At 43.5% G+C, this 13,493-nt stretch overlaps 4 protein-coding genes across 7 annotated transcripts; all 4 read right to left on the bottom strand.

Moving 5' to 3' along the window:
- Positions 1-7: 7 nt before the first annotated feature.
- On the bottom strand, positions 8-6,136 carry susd1 (sushi domain containing 1). 3 transcript variants are annotated; one of them, XM_011615442.2, is made up of 19 exons: positions 5,814-6,136; positions 5,600-5,740; positions 5,109-5,264; positions 4,863-5,015; positions 4,616-4,795; positions 4,164-4,343; positions 3,889-4,068; positions 3,598-3,777; positions 3,040-3,219; positions 2,742-2,921; positions 2,095-2,274; positions 1,683-1,847; positions 1,509-1,603; positions 1,249-1,435; positions 1,078-1,171; positions 590-830; positions 476-515; positions 279-372; positions 8-148 (listed from the first exon to the last, which is right to left on the bottom strand). In XM_011615442.2, exons 1-19 carry the CDS (start codon positions 5,860-5,862, stop codon positions 130-132), a joined length of 2,694 nt encoding a protein of 897 aa, XP_011613744.2. In that variant the 5' UTR covers positions 5,863-6,136; the 3' UTR covers positions 8-129. The 3 variants fall into 3 exon arrangements, with proteins under 3 accessions (XP_011613744.2, XP_029685749.1, XP_029685750.1); XM_029829889.1 differs by lacking the exon at positions 2,095-2,274 and having other exon boundaries at positions 5,814-6,135; XM_029829890.1 differs by lacking the exons at positions 2,095-2,274; positions 2,742-2,921; positions 3,040-3,219 and having other exon boundaries at positions 5,814-6,134.
- A 507-nt stretch (positions 6,137-6,643) lies between these two features.
- LOC115247626 (paralemmin-2) lies at positions 6,644-9,210 on the bottom strand. 2 transcript variants are annotated; one of them, XM_029829961.1, is made up of 2 exons: positions 9,101-9,210; positions 6,644-7,579 (listed from the first exon to the last, which is right to left on the bottom strand). In XM_029829961.1, the coding sequence occupies exon 2, from the start codon at positions 7,565-7,567 to the stop codon at positions 6,917-6,919; it is 651 nt and encodes a 216-aa protein (XP_029685821.1). In that variant the 5' UTR covers positions 7,568-7,579; positions 9,101-9,210; the 3' UTR covers positions 6,644-6,916. The 2 variants fall into 2 exon arrangements, with proteins under 2 accessions (XP_029685821.1, XP_029685820.1); XM_029829960.1 differs by lacking the exon at positions 9,101-9,210 and adding an exon at positions 8,566-8,706.
- Positions 8,188-10,950, bottom strand: LOC105418013 (uncharacterized). The gene is made up of 5 exons (XM_011615440.2): positions 10,680-10,950; positions 10,446-10,609; positions 10,130-10,369; positions 9,853-10,044; positions 8,188-9,718 (listed from the first exon to the last, which is right to left on the bottom strand). The coding sequence occupies exons 1-5, from the start codon at positions 10,913-10,915 to the stop codon at positions 9,546-9,548; spliced, it is 1,005 nt and encodes a 334-aa protein (XP_011613742.1). The 5' UTR covers positions 10,916-10,950; the 3' UTR covers positions 8,188-9,545.
- A 196-nt stretch (positions 10,951-11,146) lies between these two features.
- On the bottom strand, positions 11,147-12,176 carry LOC101073251 (immediate early response 3-interacting protein 1). Its single transcript, XM_003974566.3, has 3 exons — positions 12,013-12,176; positions 11,535-11,636; positions 11,147-11,461 (listed from the first exon to the last, which is right to left on the bottom strand). The coding sequence occupies exons 1-3, from the start codon at positions 12,101-12,103 to the stop codon at positions 11,406-11,408; spliced, it is 249 nt and encodes an 82-aa protein (XP_003974615.1). The 5' UTR covers positions 12,104-12,176; the 3' UTR covers positions 11,147-11,405.
- Between the last annotated feature and the right edge of the window lie 1,317 nt (positions 12,177-13,493).

The raw sequence follows: 13,493 nt of genomic DNA, 5'->3' as shown, positions 1-13,493 counted from the left end.
GGTGAGGACTGGTGCGGAACTGCAGGCCCTGCTGTGTACTTGTAAAGGAGGCAGTAGTCTTTACATTTTTATTTATGTTTATTGTTTAGAAAATTTACTATATTTTCCTCCCACACAATGAAAGCTGTGTCATGTCTTCTTTAAAAACCTGGAATAAACACACACATACACACAATTATATGAAAATATTAAAAACAATGATTTAGTCTTAAATATTTGTTGATAAAGGGATTATATACACTAATATGATGTAATGTGTTTGCAAATGCATTTCATACCGTGTCAAAATGTATCCACCGAATATAAGTAAGACTCCCAGTCCCACTGATGCCGCAGCAGACAGGGATGAAACCTTCAGAGCATAGGATATTCCTGTAACATGACAAACTATTTTACACTCTTATCCCTTAACGCTGTATAGAAACTAAAAATATATGTCATTATGCAAGTTATAATTTGAAAACTACACTGTTACCTTCTACTTTAGCCCAAAGAACACAGGCGCTTTTAGAAGCCTAGGAAAGTAAATGTTAGATTAACGTCCAGCATATGCAAAAGACATAAGGTCCATAATTATTGTATAACCCACCATTTCCCACTGGCTGACAGCACGTAAAAAGATATAGTAGTCCCTGCCGTTCTTCAGTGGGACATTAAGGAAGCCTCCATAGCAGAGTCCATCGCCAACTGTAAAGTTCATCTCCGTCCCGACGTGTTTGGCGTTAATCTGTGCTGCTATGTACAGCGACGACGACTTTAGGTCACTTGAGGGGTCCGAGCAGTCGAACACCACAATCCCCTCCGCAGGAAGCACAAACACTTGGTAAAAACTGAGAAACGAGGGGTGAAAAATCATATTAAAATCACTTTTACTTGTGTTTTAGATCTACATTGTGTCCATGTAATTTAGTTAGAATCACATCCCAGTAACTTAAATTTGACTGCACATGTTTTAATAATGTATAAGGACTGTAAGAAAGTGCATTTTTCTTCATGTAGGAGCCAGATATTTACATTGATTGGTGTAAATATTCGCTTATTCTGCTGTAACACTACATTCACCATCTCAGCTGTTACCTTATTGCATCCAGAGAACTGACTGATCGACGCAACTTCAGAGTTGGTACCGGGGTCTCAAACTCTCTGTAGTAGACAGCTGGTGCTGCTGGCACTATTGATGTGAAACGTTCTTGGTGTTAGCAGGAGCACGTGAGGCAGGAACAGTGGGATCAGGCTGGATGGTGATACCTGGTAAACTGGTGTTAGTGGTGACGGTGGCTGTGAAGCCGACTGTCAGTGCTGTGACTGCGATGCTGTAGTTAGTGACGGGAAGCAGGTTCAGACAGAGTTCCAGCCGATCTGCCGTGGAGCTCAGAAACCGCTTCCTGCTATCGTAGAAGTACCTCTGGTAATCTCTGCGTCCTGTGTAAGTCACCTTTAATGTGGGGGAAATTATTGTAAAAGTGTGCTAAACTGGCCTAAAAGTGGTTCTTGAAATGTTCTGTTACCTTGTACACTTCTGTAGCTGCCTCGTATTTCTCTGCTCTCCAACGCAGACAACTTTCATTGAAAATGAGCAGCTGGGTGATTGGTGGCTTTATTTCTACGAGACGAACAAAAGTTAATTTCCCTTTCCCCCCCCTCATTTCAAATGTTTGCACGCCTCATCGGGTGACACTCACCGATGCATGTCAGCGTGGCTTCAAGCCACAGCCCCGAGTTGCCACAAACAGACGTGCTGCTGCCCCTCCAGCTGTGATAGCCCGGCACACACCGGTGGACCACAACACTTCTGTTGTGCCAAACCACCTCTGAGTTGGCGAGTTGGGGAATTGGGCCACATTTAGCTGGAAGATATTGAGGCCAACTGGTTAATATTGCACATTGCATTGATATCCGTTAGATTCTGACTTAACAAGACAGTGTAGTAGCAATGAAGGACACAGTTCAGTTCTGTTGGCTAATGCATGGATGTGCTGACAGAGGGGAAGCACCAGCAGGATCCAGTAGGGAGCAGCTCCCCCCCCTCATTATTTAACTTATGGGTTGAACAGGAACATTAAATATGCCCGTGTGATGAGATGAGGGCCCTACCTCGACACCTTACAGATACATTCCCCCACTCTCCAGATTGTGAACATGTTGACATATTAGTTCCAGTCTCCAGGTAAAATCCAGCCATACACTCATACAGCACCACACTGCCAGGCCTGCTGCTGCCATCCCACAGGGGGTTAGTATGGGGGAGGTTAGGTGGGGGGCCGCAACTTATTTCTGCACACAGACACGGATTAGCTGCATTACGAGGCACACACACGCGCAAGGAAGATTAAAACATCTTTTGTGCAAAACAAATTAATTACATTTTAAAACATTAAATAAGCAATTATTTCACATTAGTGGACTTTTTTTTAGTGAATGTTAGCCTGTTATGTGCTGACTTTGGTAAAAAAAAATTAAAAAAATGCAACAGTATATATAAAAATGGAGTTTATTTCCATGTAAATGAGACTATCTTACCACTAGAGGGAGTGCGAGGCCCATTAAATGAGATTTGTATTTATTGCTGAGCAAATATGAACGATGTGTTGATGAATTTAGGTATTTATTTCTCGACACTTGAGGTTTCGGTGATAATCACGCCAATGAGACCATCTCCCAAATGGTCAAACTGCAATTAATTCTTAGGTAAAAGTCTAAAAATAAATGTAAGCAGATAAGTATTTAGGACACTGCAGAACCTTCACACCGCAGATCAACATCCTCCCACAGTCCATTTGCTCCACATTCAGAGGTGTTTTTCAGGCCTCTTGTGTAAAATCCTTCCTCACATTGGTAGTGCACCACACTGCCGACATGTGCCGTGCCATCCCAAAGGGTTTCGGTGTGAGGCTTAAAAACAGGATCTGGGCAACTGATTTCTACAACAAAAACAGAGCAGCTGTAACGTGGAGCACTGTTTAACATTTAAGGCAAATTCACAGGATCTTTTACAAGCAGGTCATTGAGTAGGATTATTTCTGTTAATGCCAGTATCACCTTGACACAGCAAAGAGGCATCAGCCCATTCTCCACTGGCTGTGCAAATAGACGAGCCTCCTTCCCCAACATTGTGATATCCAGAAATACACTTATAAACAACCTGAGAGCCCATAGTGGAGACATTATTCCACTGCATGACTGAGTAAGGGACGGGTGGAGGAACACCACAGTCTACTTCTACATGGACAAAAAGGAAAAAAACAATGAAAGGCATCATTTTTGGGAATCTCCCACGTGACACATCAACACATGTATCAAACTTCTTAGAAATAAATGTAAGGTTTGAATTAGTTTGGACATGAGCAAAGCAGAAGATGGGGAGCTTTTTGGATGTGGAGCAAGAGGACTGCATGAGACAAGATAACGCTGAGGAGGGAAAAGGATGATTTTACATCTGCTTTGGTGACCCCGATAAAGAGAAGAGCTGAAATTGTCAGACAGGCTTAAAGTGTGGAAGAAGGTGGAAGAAGTATTTTCAAATTTATTTTCTTCACGTTTTCCCACATCATTTTGCAAAAGCGAACTTACTTACGAAGTTTCATAGCACATTTTTACCTTTGCATGAGATACTTGGTTGTGTCCAGTAACCTTCACTTGTACACAGTGACATATTTGTTCCCTCATGGTGATAAAATCCTATTTTACAGTAATAAGCAACAGCGCTTCCAGGGATGGAGCTGCCATTCCACATTTGGCCAGTGTGGGGCACTATAGGAGGATTCCCACAAAATATCTCTAGAAGGGGAAATAGAATTAGTAAATTTTTAAAAATACTTTTCTCGTAAATGAATTCATCCTTAAATCATGTATTGGTACTGACAGAAGAACAGAAAATGTCATGAATACCTTTGCAGACCAGTGATGGGATGCTCCATTGACCCTTTTCATTACAGACGGAGACATTTTCGCCTCCTTTTTTATGAAAGCCCTCCTTACAAAAATAGAGAACGGTGCTGCCAGGGGTTGAGTTATTGTTCCACATCTGCTCGGTGGATTCAATTACGGGTGGACTCCCACACGAGGTCTCTACAACAAATAACATGCACCAAGATCAATGCAACCCTGCAGCGAAAAACGGAACGAGAGAAGCAGAAATATCCTGAATGTAGTTCTGACTGTACCTTGACAGACCACCGAGGGTTTCTCCCACAGTCCCGCAGCGGCGCAGACGGACACATTTCCCTCCCCAACATTGTGATATCCATAGTTACACTGATAAAACACCTCGGCACCCACCCTGGAGCTCTTATTCCACACCATGTGAGTGTGAGGGGGGTGAGGTGGGGGGCCACAGTCAACTTCTGAGGGCCAAAATGAGACAACATCAAACTGCGTTCGGCAGGATTCTCCAGGAGCCGCGACTGTGCTGCCAAACCGCTCAGAGTGACAAGAAAAGCTCTCACTATCAAAACGTTCTTTCGTTTTCACAGGAGTGGGAACAACTACGGAACATTCCCACTGCTCCTTCGGGAGCAAAGACGCAGCTGCTATCAAGGCTTGAATATTAGGGAGTCTTGGAAGAGCTTTAATATGCTGAATTGTCCCATGTTATGCATTGAAGGTGTGTTTTTACCTTCACACTTAATGGAGGCTGGGCTCCAGAGTCCATCAGCACCACACACTGAGCTGTTGTCCCCACTCCTCCACATGAAACCTTCATCACACGCGAACGTGGCCACGCTGCTGTATGTGGTTGCTGTTGCTGACAGCAGAACGGTGCCCCCCGCGGAGGCCGGCTGACCGCAGTCCACCACTGAAGCACCAGCAAGAGCAGGTTTTAGTCACGTGGTTCTAGTAAGGCGTCCATCAGTTGGCGTTACCTTTACAGGAGGCGTTTTCCCTGCGTGGGTTGAAGGGCTCTTTTCCATTTTGGACTCGATATCCCAGCTGGCAGCTGCACTCAAAGCTGCCTGGAAGGTTTGTGCACTGAGCTCCGTCTCCGCACAAACCTGGGATTCTGCACTCATCATCATCTGCACGGGCAACATAAAGGAGACACGGTTTTAAGGTTTGGTCTCTGAAATCAATCAAAGGGCTTTAACAGTCCGGTTTCAGCTGAAACTCACCCTGACAGTGGGTTCCGTCGTTTGGGATGAAGACAGCCATGTTGTTGGACGGGCTGTAGCCGCTCATGCAGGTACAGTAGTAGCTGCCATACGTGTTGTGGCAGGTGGTGCTCTGACCACAGATTCTATTAGCTCCTATCTGACATTCGTCTTTATCTAAGAAACAATCAAAATGTAATTTTTTTTAGGACAGCTTAATGCTCGCCAGGGGACGAATTAAACTTGGATGATGTGATGATTTTTTGGGTCTTAAAATCTTGATAATAGGGATTTTCTCAACACTTGACTCGAAGAGACATATAGCACGACATAGCTGTAAAATATTAATGATAGTCATTTCCATATTTACTTCATTATTCTTTCTTTGATTAATTAAAAAAAAAAATCAGCTCCAAAATTCTGCATTTTTCTGAACAAGATGACAAAATGGATTAACTAGATCATATAACAGATAGAACACAAGGTTTAAAATGATTGCTTTTCTCCCCTACCTAAACAGATAGTCCTTCCATTGCCCACAAATCCGTATTTGCAGTTGCAAACCTTTCCTGAACCGTCCACCTTTTCGTCACATGTGGCGTTAGTGTGGCAGGCGGTGCACATGTCCTGAGAGTGGCCTCCTGCCAGGACACCTGAGGAGACGATAAAAACAGCATCTCACCAGGTGTAAGAATCTATGGAGGAAGGAGAAAGTGTTGCTCTAACCTGCAGTGAAACACAGAAGAACCAGCACCTCCATGGTCTCGTTCCTCATCCTCTCTGAGCATCTGCTGACTTCAACAACCCTTTATCCCCATCTTCAGCTTCTCAGGCTTAATTTCCGTCCCGTGGACCATATTTGAGGCTGAGCGGGCTTGATAACCAGGATTCCGAGGGCGTGGAGGGTGTGTAAGATGAGGTCAGCCGAATAAATAGCTCATTTTCTTAATGATCCTCTTGCAGCTGGTGGTTTTGTGGCTTCATCTTGTCATCCGCTGACACATTCAGTTACTCTTCACCGGTACTGGTGATATGTTAAGAGCTGCGGTGGAAGATAATGGCTATGTTTGGGCTGACAGACCTGCTGGAAGACCTCTGACTAATGTTTCAAGGGGGGGGGGGGGAACGTTTTTTACTGACACTTTCTAAATGACTTCCCAAAAAGTTCATTTCAGAACATTTATTAAAAGCCACCAACTATAAATATTGTTTACGCGCATCTACAGGCTGTAGTTTTCTGAGGGGGTGGTGGGTTGTGGGAGGGGGAGATAAGTGCGGTGAGCTGCTATCTCTGTGGCCAGTAGGGTCCACGATGGGGTCTCTCTGTCACTCAAACTAACAAGCGACCGCCTCACAAACAGGGAGTAGAACCTCTGGACTGTCTCTGTGGGCCCCTCCCCAACCACACAACTGGCCTCTCTCTGGGGCTCCTTTAGCCCCATTTCAACCCGAGTCTGACACCTCCGATCACACCAACAATGACTAAACACAGCAGAAATCTTTTAAGCCTAAACTCACACACGAATTAAAGATATCAGGTGGAAAAATTGCTTTTAAATGAAAGTGAAAGTCTGACATGAGACTAATACAGATATTCGCTGTGGTCCCAGTATCAAATAATTCCGATGGAAAAAATAGAGCAAAATGGATGTTTTAAAGGGTTTTATTTCTTTTTAGCAGCTCATCCTTCTAGTCAATGACTATAAATCTACTGCAGTGGACACAAAAGGACAGAAAAGGTACAAACAGATGAGTTTAAAGAAAATTTAAGATGGTGAAAAAGAATGACACCTTAAGCTCAAACATTTGCTTAACGATGGGCTTCTTGGTCATAGAATAGAACAAAGACAACAGCGTTTTTTGTCTTGTTTGGTTTGAGTCTCTTCCGGACGAGGACCATCGGGAGCAGGAGACTCCAATTTATCGTCTGACACTGAACCACTGGAGCTGGAAAACAGCCTCCTGCACACCAGGTCAGCAGCCCTCCCATCCATGACCGACAGGTCTGTGACGGTCTTCTCCCTCAGCGACATGTCCCCGTCATCGTCATCATCTATCAGCACAAACTCCTTCAGGTAAACCATCCCCACGCCGTGAAGGCTGTGGTTCTCCGCCGAGTCCTCGGTGGTGTGGGCGTCCACGAAGGTCAGAGTTGAAGACTCTGTCAGCGTCTCCTGCGGGTCTGTGGAGTTGTCCTCTGTTCCTGAAAAGACCTGGCTGCTGGAGTCCATCATCCAAGTGGAGTTCCTCTGAGCGCCTTCTTTCATGTTGTAACACGGCCCGTGGTTGTTCGGGACCACATCGGGTACGGAGGTGGTGGCCTGTGTTCTCCTGGGGTGGGGAGCATTTTCTGTGGCGTGACCGTTCCCGGGGTACATCTTGAAAGCCACCCTCTGGTAGTCATGGTAGAGCTGCACGCCGCTGCCTGTCGGGGACGGCAGCAGGATGTCGGCAGCATCGACTTTTCCGTGATTCTTCATCTATTTTCTATGCTGATGGGTAAAAAGGAAAAATTGGAAGGTTAACATTGATTCGGACCAAAAATGCTCCATCACATTAAAAGCTTAAAACTTTTATAACAATGTGACAGTTTGCTGTGAAGAAAAGATCAAAAAAGGCAAAGTGTGTTTTTAAAATAATAATAAAATGTTGGTTATACTTATTATAGTGTGCAAATATCAATGATTCTGATTCTAAATAGAACTGTTGGGTTATTAATATATTTATATTTCACTGAAACAACAGCAGGAGCAGGTAACAAACAACCAAACAAACAAACTCTTATTTAGCTTCAGCCTGTCAAAATAAATATAAAAGGCAAAAAAGAACTCCCTCAAGGATCAGCTCTTTGATCATCCTCTAAAGTGCTCAAACCAATGAAACCTCACACACACACACACACACACACACACACACACACACACACACACACACACACACACACACTCTGGAGACTTACCCTCTTACACTTGACTGACTCACATGCATGACAGAATCGGGACTCTCATAAATTACGAATGAATATTTAGGGTGTACACATTGGGGTGAGCGTTGCTGAGGTGAAGCCACGATAGATAAAAAGTGGACCGTCTCTAACAGCTTCGCTGCATTAAGGTTTTATTACACTTGATGGTTTTTGTCCCAACATTGTTGCAACAACAGACAGAACTTTGAACAAAAGGATGCCGAGACAGCTGCCAATAATTCCTTCTTTTTAATCTTATAAATGTTCACTTCTTCATTTATACCTGACCACAAAGTGAGTGTAGTCATGTATAAGTATTGTTTAGAGAGAGAGATGACCTGGGAGCAGCTTTATAGTGACTGACAATAAATCACTAATAAACCTGCACGACGCTCTTCATCCCAACCAGACTACGGACTAATCCCACTCCTTACAAAACATGCAAAAAAATCTCAATTATCTTTAAAAAAAAAAAAAAAAAATCAAAATCAAGTATTTAAAATATAATCTTACCTTGTTTCACTGCATTGATATAATGAAAATCACATGGCAGAGCAGGAACGACCCCCCCGAGGGTGTGTGCAGCACTTTGATGTGCAGCATTAAATGATTTTTCCTCAGCCTGGACCCCCCCCCCCCACACACACACGCCCTCCTATTCCCATTGTCTGATAAGCTACAACTCTTCCCAGTAGTTGCAGGGAGGAGTTTGTTCAAACATGCAGAACATCAGACGAGACTATTTTTAGCATCTGTCGTCAGTTACAAAGATAGAACTGAAAAAAATGTTTCATCTATAATTATAGTACCGTCCTTATAAAGTAAATGGACCAGGCGATCTTCAAAACATCCTACCTGCAATCTTTTGATGACATTTGCGCTAAAAATGTAGGATTTTGCCAAACAATGTCCAAAAACCCACAACCTTGTCTCCTTCCAGTCCTTCATGAAATGTTGCAGTGGTGCAGACATGCATGAAAAGCCACTTCTCTCGCTTCCATATACTAAATGTGCTCCAATAAATAATAAAAGACGGCGCTTCACATACATGAAGGTTCCAAACTGGAGTGTAGGATCAAATATTGAAGTGTTCCCGCGATGCAGGGGTGATGTCTCCATTAACCCTGTTTGTAAAAAAACTGGTCATTTACATCCATGAGACCTGTAGTACAAAACCATGTGGATAAACCAAGTATAACCATAAAGCTTTGGTTAGCTTTATATTCTTTTACAGCTTTTATGGCACGCACACGTCAAACCATCCGTTTGATAAATCAGGAAATGCACTTTGTTGAGGAGCTACGTAAGGAAACATTCATTATAGTAAAATAGTCCTGTGAAACTGGCTCGTATTTCTTATTAACGGGTTGGGCTAAATAGTAGATTACTCCAAAACTGGGGGAACCATGAGATAGGGAGGACCGCTCAGGATGTAGGGTGGGGAAGGTCCGCTGTATGTCTGCATAAATGAGCTCCAAAACGGCCGATGATGATCATGACCGAGAGATGAGTCCCGTCACATGTGGCGTGTCTCCTCCGTGATGGTGCATGTGGAAGCGGACGTTGTTGGTCGACTCCCCAAACTGGATGGTCACTCTGCGTGGCAGCGACGGAGGATGTTTGAACCGAGCAGAGATGCTGACCGGCGCCGTGATGACTTTAACACCTGAAGGCACGAAACAGCTATGAGAGATCGATAAATCAAGTCCTCAATCAGAGGATCTCTCTGGAGCAATACTGAACAGAACCGAGCCTTTAATAACCAGATAATCAACCGGTTTGGATCAAAATATAAATCACCTTTGTGCTTTTCTATTTCAGCCAAGCAGACAGACAGCATCCAGAGACTCGGCGAGGTAAAACCGAGGAGCCTGGCTGGCAGAGAGAGGAGCAGACATGGGGAGTACTGAGAGACGGACCAAAGACCCGGCAGATCAGCAGTCCTGGGAACTCTGAGTTCTACTCGCTTCACATCTTCTGGATCAGGTTCATCTGAAAACAGCCAAACATGATGAGGGTGCCTGAGTTTCCTGGCTTAAAAAGATTAAACGCCAGTATTTTTAGGGGGGAAACTCACCCATTTCTGCGCTGGGTTGAGATCTGCTGGATCCCTGCTGCTTGTCTTGGGAGACCAGGGTCAGGACGCTCTCCCAGACCAGGGACCCGGTGCGAGACGTGGCAGACAGGCGGATATCCACCTCCACACACGCCTCCGTTTGTCGGTAAGTCAGAACTCCCGCCTGCAATGTGAACGGGCCCTTCTTCAGCTCATCCACCGGCTCAAAGGTTCTCAGAGTCTGACGCAGTCGATGGAGACCTGCAGACGAGTTACAAGATGATTCTTGCTTTTAAAAATGTGCGCAGTGACAGCAGGCTCTGCATTATGGACTCGCCAGCTGGGCTGAGCCCGAACTGTCCATCAGTCAGGACCATGAGCAGGAGTCTGGAGCAGAGAAACTCAGGGAAGCACAGCGGGAGGTCTCTGAACTCAGAGTCGGGGTAATCCCAGCCGTAACCCGCCGCGCTGCAGAACCTCCGCAGAAGCCGAGTGTCCAGTCTGCGCCGGACAAAGACACCAGAATCAGAATATACAAGACTATTCAAATGGCCTCTGGATCAAGCCTCACCTGCAGTGGACGATCGTGTACAAAACGCCGCACCTGTTGGTGGCCCGGAAGTGGCCCTTCCTCCGAGCCACAGCTTTGCTCAGGTATCTGAGGTAAAGATACGCGAAACTCGGAAGTTTGTTGTAGTCGAGTTCATTCGTTTTGAGGAGCTTGTGAGAACGGTAGATGTGCACGTAGACGAAATATGCAGAACACGCCGAGATCGACGCCAAGGCGCAACTCTGCACGTTCCCCATTGTCGTTAAAGTAAGCCAGAGAATTGAACAATACCTAGTAACCCAATTTAATGTCGCTACATTTCATTATTACGTCATTTGGAACCTTAAACAGCAAATAACGATAAGATATCCCAATTGTGGAGTTTAGATCAATAGACGACACAGCAGACGCTGCCTGGAGCTACGGCGTCTGAGATGGGACAAACATAGCGTCTTCGAGTATCCATACAACCCTAAAACGATTATGCGTTTTTGTCTTTTCCAACAGTTGGGATTTATTTTATGATGATATTACATTTCAGTGTATAAACTACATCCATTTATTAGACAGTCAATTTAAACATTCTGCTTCTGTAGAGTTCTTTACCATAAAAATATATTAAGTGGCCCATGACATCAAATTAGAACGTCATCATTCATAGTCATGCTGGTGTCAAAGAAAATCATAGTTGTGTAGAAAATTCCTGAGGTGATGAAGATCATTTGTTCCATCTCCCATCGGTCCTCTTCACCCAAACAGAAGCAGCAGCACGATGCAGACCGAGTTCACTGCAATCAAAGGCACTAGAGGGAAAGACAACAGTACAGTAAAGGGTTCTGAAGGAAAAGGAGGAAAGGAGAGCAAAGACGGGCTTACCTCTCATTACTGTCCTCACCGAGCGGATCAGGTTCATTAACTGGACTTTGATGCCCGGCTCGTCAGCAAAACCTCCAACGCTTTGGTCCACTCCCCAACCGACTTATTTGAAGGACACACAACAAGAAACATCATGGATGTAAATGAGTCTGGACTTGAAAAAAACAAAAAAAAACATTTTTCACATTATATTTTAACCTTGCCTTCATCGCTGAGCGCAAACATAAACTTAACTCAATATCAATTTTGTTCATTGTTCAATGTTGTTCGTTAATAATGCTGTTATAGTTTAACTTTTTCATGCAACTTTATCAGTATACGCAATACTTCCACAATAATCAGCAAACTGAACTTGCAGGTGTTTTATTCGCGTCAGCACCATCGGAGCCGAGTAAGAGCTAGTTCCCATTAGCATTAGCCGACTTCTTTTATTTCTCCCGGTGTCACATATGATACAAAAAACTGTACACCCACTTACTTTTACACAAAAACCTTTCTTCGTGAAGTACAGCGACGGCATTGACGCACAAGACTGCTGCTTGAATGAGCGAATACAAAGTGAAAGCCATGATATCGTTAACGCTACACTTGTTTACCTCTGACGTCACCTACGATGGCCGACGAAGGACAAACGTAATGACAACCTTTCATGTAAAACGCGCAGCCAGAAAAGGTCAGCCGGCAGTCTGCTTTAAATTCTCTCCCGGACCAACAATCTCGTACGTAAGGTGGAAGACAGAAATATTTTCCCCTCCAAACATTTTTAGTTTGATGTTAATAGAACTGATCATTACAGTATTGTCTTTTATGTCAGTGAGAATACCAGGATGCCAACAACCATGGATTGCTACAGTTCGGCGTATATCGTTATTAAAGCATTACATTTAATTATAAATAACCCAGATTTGCTCGATTGAGCATGTTTTTTTGGTTTGAAGTTTGACAAGTAATCATAATTCTTCAGCCTACCAGAATGAGCTATTCAATTATAACTGAAACTTATTAACCCGCTACGCTGAGGAAATAGTTTAATAAAAGAAAAAAATCATTATAGGCACAACCCAAAAAACACTCGTAATTTACAATTTTGTATGCACAATTTATATGCACCATTATAATTTGTTCTACATTTGACAGAAATAAGCACATTTATGTATTACCATCTAATACTGGGCACCCCTAATCTGTTTGAACACATACAGGGAGACGTTAGACTGGATCATGAGAATAAAAATCTTTATTAGTGTTTTATGAAGTCTGCATAATATGCCACACGCCTGAGAAGCTCATGGTCAGAAAGGGGATGGGGTGGGGATCTATAAATAACGCCCTCTACTGGTAAACAACTGCAACGTCTACAGTACTGACTGCTTTGCAAAAAAAAAAGAAAAAAAGAAAAGATTACTGTTAAATACACACTGACTGTACTACTGTTATTTATATGCATGTCTGGTCCACATCGGCTTTGTAATGGATCTTTTTCACATTCATATGTTGTAGGTGTAACATAAAAACTATGCAACACTGTACCCCAACACATGGTTCAATTCCCCAAATCTCTAGGACCGGTGCACTTAAAGCACAATCAGTGCTGTGAAGAAGACATGTTTGCATCAGAAAGAAGGGAGATCAGAAGCAAACATGTTTAACTGTGAACAGCCGTATTGCCGTGCCGAATTTCATCTGAAAAGGCTGGTTGTAGAAACTGATTATTATAATTGTTGTATAGAGAACAGAACGAATACATTACAGACATCAACACATAATGTTCCAGATTGCAGCCATCTGTAATATTTAAAATCCAATCATATTGTTTCACCTGTTTAAACACAAAAAGCTCCATAAAAAGGTCAAAAACTGTTGAGATGAATGAATGAAAGTCCATTAAGTTTAAACGCACCCAAATCATAAAGCCCTGTTACAACATGTACTTTAAATGCACCAGATTTCTTTGGAAAT

The sequence above is a fragment of the Takifugu rubripes genome, chromosome 21 (assembly GCF_901000725.2).
Source record: "Takifugu rubripes chromosome 21, fTakRub1.2, whole genome shotgun sequence".
Taxonomy (NCBI): domain Eukaryota; kingdom Metazoa; phylum Chordata; class Actinopteri; order Tetraodontiformes; family Tetraodontidae; genus Takifugu; species Takifugu rubripes.
Note: the sequence above shows the minus strand (reverse complement) of the source record. Positions and strands in the feature narration are given on the sequence as shown.

Excerpts from the sequence above, each read along its gene's own strand:
- susd1 (XM_011615442.2), bottom strand. The coding sequence starts at position 5,862 with ATGAGGAACGAGACCATGGAGGTGCTGGTTCTTCTGTGTTTCACTGCA. Across the intron at positions 3,778-3,888 it reads CCCATCACTGGTCTGCAAAG|AGATATTTTGTGGGAATCCT; the intron begins GTATTCATGACA and ends TTCCCCTTCTAG. Across the intron at positions 1,436-1,508 it reads CAGCTACAGAAGTGTACAAG|GTGACTTACACAGGACGCAG; the intron begins GTAACAGAACAT and ends CCCACATTAAAG.
- LOC115247626 (XM_029829961.1), bottom strand. The coding sequence starts at position 7,567 with ATGAAGAATCACGGAAAAGTCGATGCTGCCGACATCCTGCTGCCGTCC.
- LOC105418013 (XM_011615440.2), bottom strand. The coding sequence starts at position 10,915 with ATGGGGAACGTGCAGAGTTGCGCCTTGGCGTCGATCTCGGCGTGTTCT. Across the intron at positions 10,610-10,679 it reads TACACGATCGTCCACTGCAG|ACTGGACACTCGGCTTCTGC; the intron begins GTGAGGCTTGAT and ends TGTCCGGCGCAG. Across the intron at positions 9,719-9,852 it reads TGAAATAGAAAAGCACAAAG|GTGTTAAAGTCATCACGGCG; the intron begins GTGATTTATATT and ends TCGTGCCTTCAG.
- LOC101073251 (XM_003974566.3), bottom strand. The coding sequence starts at position 12,103 with ATGGCTTTCACTTTGTATTCGCTCATTCAAGCAGCAGTCTTGTGCGTC. Across the intron at positions 11,637-12,012 it reads AGAAAGGTTTTTGTGTAAAA|TCGGTTGGGGAGTGGACCAA; the intron begins GTAAGTGGGTGT and ends CCTTCAAATAAG. Across the intron at positions 11,462-11,534 it reads GGTGAGGACAGTAATGAGAG|TGCCTTTGATTGCAGTGAAC; the intron begins GTAAGCCCGTCT and ends CTTTCCCTCTAG.